We start from the raw sequence: 4371 nt of genomic DNA on the forward strand, positions 1-4371 counted from the left end.
TAGTGTGTCTATAAAGTAGAATTTCATACATTTTCATACATTCCCTAATTATCACGAAGATAGCATGTTTCGTCACGTACGTCAATAAACGTACTCAACTGTCACGCTACATTCTCCATTGCCGCTTCGTCACTGGTACAGTTTAAAAGGTCTATGCAGATCTCAATTAGTACTGTCCAAGACATCAGGCTGATCGTGAGACAACCGAAATTCTTTCACATACGTGTAGCACGTATATCCGAGGTATATGGAACTTATAAGTATATATTTCATTCGCTATCATTAAAATGATCATACTTTAGTCTAACAATTGTGCAAGACAAGTTGGCTTGCAAAGAATTAAGTATTGGGCACGCAATCATTTTTCGATTACGTTCAACTCCACATTGTAATGCATTATTTGGAAGATTCCGCACATAAACAAGTTAATATAATATTGCATTGATATTGTTTGAAAGTCAAAACGAAATATATTATCTATATCGTGTGGCATACAATTTAAACTCGTCGATATTCGCTGCCCGGTAACTGTTCAGTCGTGAGCCGCGATCACGCGCCTCGAAGAGCGTCGCGCGCGATTATTCGTTGAAGCACCGCGCCTCAGCAACAGTAGCACGTGCTCGACGCGCGAGCATTAGCAACCCTATAATGAAATACTAAAGCTTGAAATAGAGTCACGCGTGATTGGCCGAATAAGCGCAGTTCGTCAGGTTTTCCACGGCGCGACCTACCGAACGGAGAGTTTCGGAGCAGGCAGAAGACTTTGAATCGTCGGCTCGTTCGTACGAGAGCTGACGATCTTTGATAAAATCTCGTGTCAAGCGTTCTAAAATTGAAAATCGTTTGCGTGCGGTAAAGGTCAGTCTACAATGAGTCGTTAGTCGTTAGTCAAATGTCGGAAGAGAGTCGGAAAAAGTCATAAACGTATCGTAAGGCGATCAGAAGTCTGTAATCGGCGATCGTAAGCGATTGGCCAAATGCCATCTCTTACGATCACCGATTACAGACTTCCGATTGCCTTACGATACGCTTATGACTATTTCTTCCGACATCTGACTAACGACTAATGACTCATTGTAGACTGGCCATAACACTGAGTGTTCTGTGATTTTGTGAGCTGACGCCCGTATCATTCTCGCGATCGTCCTCGGCCTCGCGAGCAAGATCTCCGACTGCAAGATCTCCGATTTCAAGATCTCCGATTTTTACATCCGATTCGCGGAACGGCCTTGTCAGAAGGACGAAAATCTCCGCGTGTACGCGAATTGCTCCGGGCGTCGCCTTGCTCCACCTTGTGCACGAAATAAACGTTTTGTTAATAACGACACGAACTCTCAAGTTTTTCTCCCGCGCACGATCCTTCAGCGAATCTGAGGATTCGCGCAACCGATTGTCTTCGCGCTCATCTCTGAGCGTATCCCGGCATTTCAATCGGGACGATCTCGTCGAGAGATCGACTCCCGAAGAGATATAAAAATTTAACGTAATGGTCCCTATTTCTTCAATCATATGTCGTTATTTTATATACCTATAATAAGATATACATATGTATATATATACACAATACACACACACACACACACACACACACATATATATATATATATATATGTGTGTGTGTGTGCGTGTGCGTGTGCGTGTGCGTGTGCGTGTGCGTGTGCGTGTGCGTGTGCGTGTGCGGTGCGTGTGCGTGTGCGTGTGCGTGTGCGTGTGCGTGTGCGTGTGCGTGTGCGTGTGCGTGTGCGTGTGCGTGTGCGTGTGCGTGTGCGTGTGCGTGTGCGTGTGCGTGTGCGTGTGCGTGTGCGTGTGCGTGTGCGTGTGTGTGTGTGTGTGTGTGTGTGTGTGTATACATATAGAATCTGCTGTAATCTCTTTGTATTATGAAGGAATAAAACATACCTATCTCGCAAAGCTTTTCAGATCAATGCTATTTTAGCGCAGGATCAAATAAATGAAAGCAAATGTTGTTACATATTTATGTATTGAAAGTTCGCGAGTTGAACGACTTTCACGCGGCCCCTTCAGTCACATACCTTGCTACACCTATATACCTGTATATACGTATAAATAAAAAATATATCCAGTTTTGCTACAATATACAATGTAGTAGTGTAGTTATACGATTCTGTCAACATTGTTATTGCTTTTACTTCCATAGGAGTTTAAATTCAAAGTGGCTGGATAAAACCAGTATCGATGGCTTCGATAAAACTAGTATCGTTCGAGGAGGAACTGAAGAAGAATCCTGAATTGAAAGAGGCAGATATTCAAATGTTGAGAGAATGGTGCAAAAAACAGCCTCACTTGCCCAAGATATCAGACAGCGAATTAGCATTGTTCTTGCATAGCAATTATTATCGACTCGAACCGACGAAAACTACTATCGATACTTTTTACACAGTTAGGACTCACGTACCTGAGTTCTTCTGCAATCGAGATTCTAATAACAATAAGGAACTCAAAAAAGCAATTGAAACGGCGTAAGTATATTATTTATAATCTTTTTCTTTTTAATTATTCGTTACATTCATATGTGTGTGGTATTCCTTATACACGACAAATGGATGCAGCAATATTTCTCGCAGAGAAATTTCGCATACAAAGTAGAAGTGATCTTATTATCGACAGAACAGAACAAATTTTGGAAGGAACTACTAAAGAAGGCTATAAAATCATTTATGGAAGATTCCTAGACAGCGATCCATCGCATTTTGTTTACAACGATGTGATGAAATTCCTAAATATGGTGATCGATCTATGGCTTTACACCGAGGGCACTTGCGAAGGCCACATAATATTATTTGACGTGAAAAACGTTTCTTTCGGTCACGTCGGCCGTTTGAGTCCTATGGGCATAAAAAAATTCCTCTACTATCTACAAAAAGGATTGCCTGTCAGATTGAAGGGTTTCCATTTTATGAATTCTTCTCCGGTAATAGATGTCATTATGAATATGATGAGACCATTCATGAAAAAGCAGTTGATGGATATGGTAAGATTGAAATTATATACGCACATTACCGATCAATTATCCACATCATTACATTAAAAGTGAAAAAGTGAAAAGATCAAATTTCCTATTTGATATAGCAAATTGTTTATATATTAAACAACGCTGCATCTTCGAAAATATAATTTTAAATGCTAAGAGATAAGAGAAATAGTGTATTTTACTTCTTTACTGCGTATATAATACGTATGTATAAATACGTATTTTAATTATATTTTTATTTTTGGAAAAAATTGCGTGGAGCGGAATATAATTCGATGAAAAAAGTATAAAAGTTTTGAACTATATGTTTCTATAAATTCTAGTTTCATATGCATACCACGAGCGACACTCTGGAGAAATTCATACCGCTCGAAGTTCTTCCGAATGAATCAGGCGGTCAAGCCGGTTCTCTACAGGAGTTACATGATAAACAAGTCAAAAAATTGGTAGATCACGTTGCTTGGTTCCAAGAGGAAGAAGGTCATCGCGTTAATGAGGCGCTACGATCGGGCAAGGCGAGGACAGCAACGGATTTGTTTGGAGTTGAAGGAAGCTTTAAAAAGCTCGAAATCGATTGATTGAATAATTAAATGTTTTGCAACACCAATGGTATAGCTATAGCTATTTGGTTTTATTTTTAGAATACGCGGCGATAACCACACAGTTTTGGAAAATAAAAATACTAATCTATTTCATGTTTATTAACATTAAATATTTAACCAATCTTTATGGAATTAAATATAGTATAGTAATAACAACTAATAACAATTATACTGATTGTTTATTAGATTAGATCAGATTAAGCATATAATAGTTAGATATATCATAATTGCATGCACGAATCACAAATTTAATTATATTACTTCTTATTACTTCACGTTATTACTTCACGTTATTACTTCTTATTACTTTACTTGGTAATCAGGTTTCTTATTTGCGTTTTTTCATACATATAATGTTTTTCTGCGGCAATCAAATTTAATTATTCAATCCTAACATTTAGTAACAGATAAAATTATATTATTATGTTAATTTCAACAAAGATTAGTATTAAATTTAAACATTTTAAATATATTTATACGTTAAGAAAGTTATTCTCATATAAAATGCGAAGCAAACGTTGCAATCTTATTTACTGTATTGAACAAATAAATAAGAAACAAGAAATTCTTTATCGTTATTGTAAATTTATTTTATTGTATAAGTGCGAGACATTAATACTTGCATATAATCAACTATTCTGGTTAAATCTAATAGTATAATTACTACAGTGATGTTAATTAATTTGATCTAAATAAATATTAATGTTAATATAAACAATAATTTTATTATTTAAAATAACCAAATATAAAATTCTTTTCTTCGTCAGTGAAAATTAA

General features: G+C 36.9%; 1 protein-coding gene across 4 annotated transcripts; it reads left to right on the forward strand.

Moving 5' to 3' along the window:
- Positions 1-715: 715 nt before the first annotated feature.
- Positions 716-4162, forward strand: LOC139787268 (alpha-tocopherol transfer protein-like). 4 transcript variants are annotated; one of them, XM_071726338.1, is made up of 5 exons: positions 748-858; positions 1081-1483; positions 2159-2480; positions 2629-2992; positions 3316-4162. In XM_071726338.1, the coding sequence occupies exons 3-5, from the start codon at positions 2197-2199 to the stop codon at positions 3568-3570; spliced, it is 903 nt and encodes a 300-aa protein (XP_071582439.1). In that variant the 5' UTR covers positions 748-858; positions 1081-1483; positions 2159-2196; the 3' UTR covers positions 3571-4162. The 4 variants fall into 4 exon arrangements, with proteins under 4 accessions (XP_071582438.1, XP_071582441.1, XP_071582439.1 ...); XM_071726337.1 differs by lacking the exon at positions 1081-1483 and having other exon boundaries at positions 716-858; XM_071726340.1 differs by lacking the exon at positions 1081-1483 and having other exon boundaries at positions 735-852.
- The last annotated feature ends 209 nt before the right edge of the window (positions 4163-4371 follow it).

Source organism: Temnothorax nylanderi, unplaced genomic scaffold, assembly GCF_030848795.1.
Source record: "Temnothorax nylanderi isolate EJ_2023f unplaced genomic scaffold, tnyl_v1.0 TNYL_tig1375_pilon, whole genome shotgun sequence".
In the NCBI taxonomy this organism is placed as follows: Eukaryota; Metazoa; Arthropoda; class Insecta; order Hymenoptera; family Formicidae; genus Temnothorax; species Temnothorax nylanderi.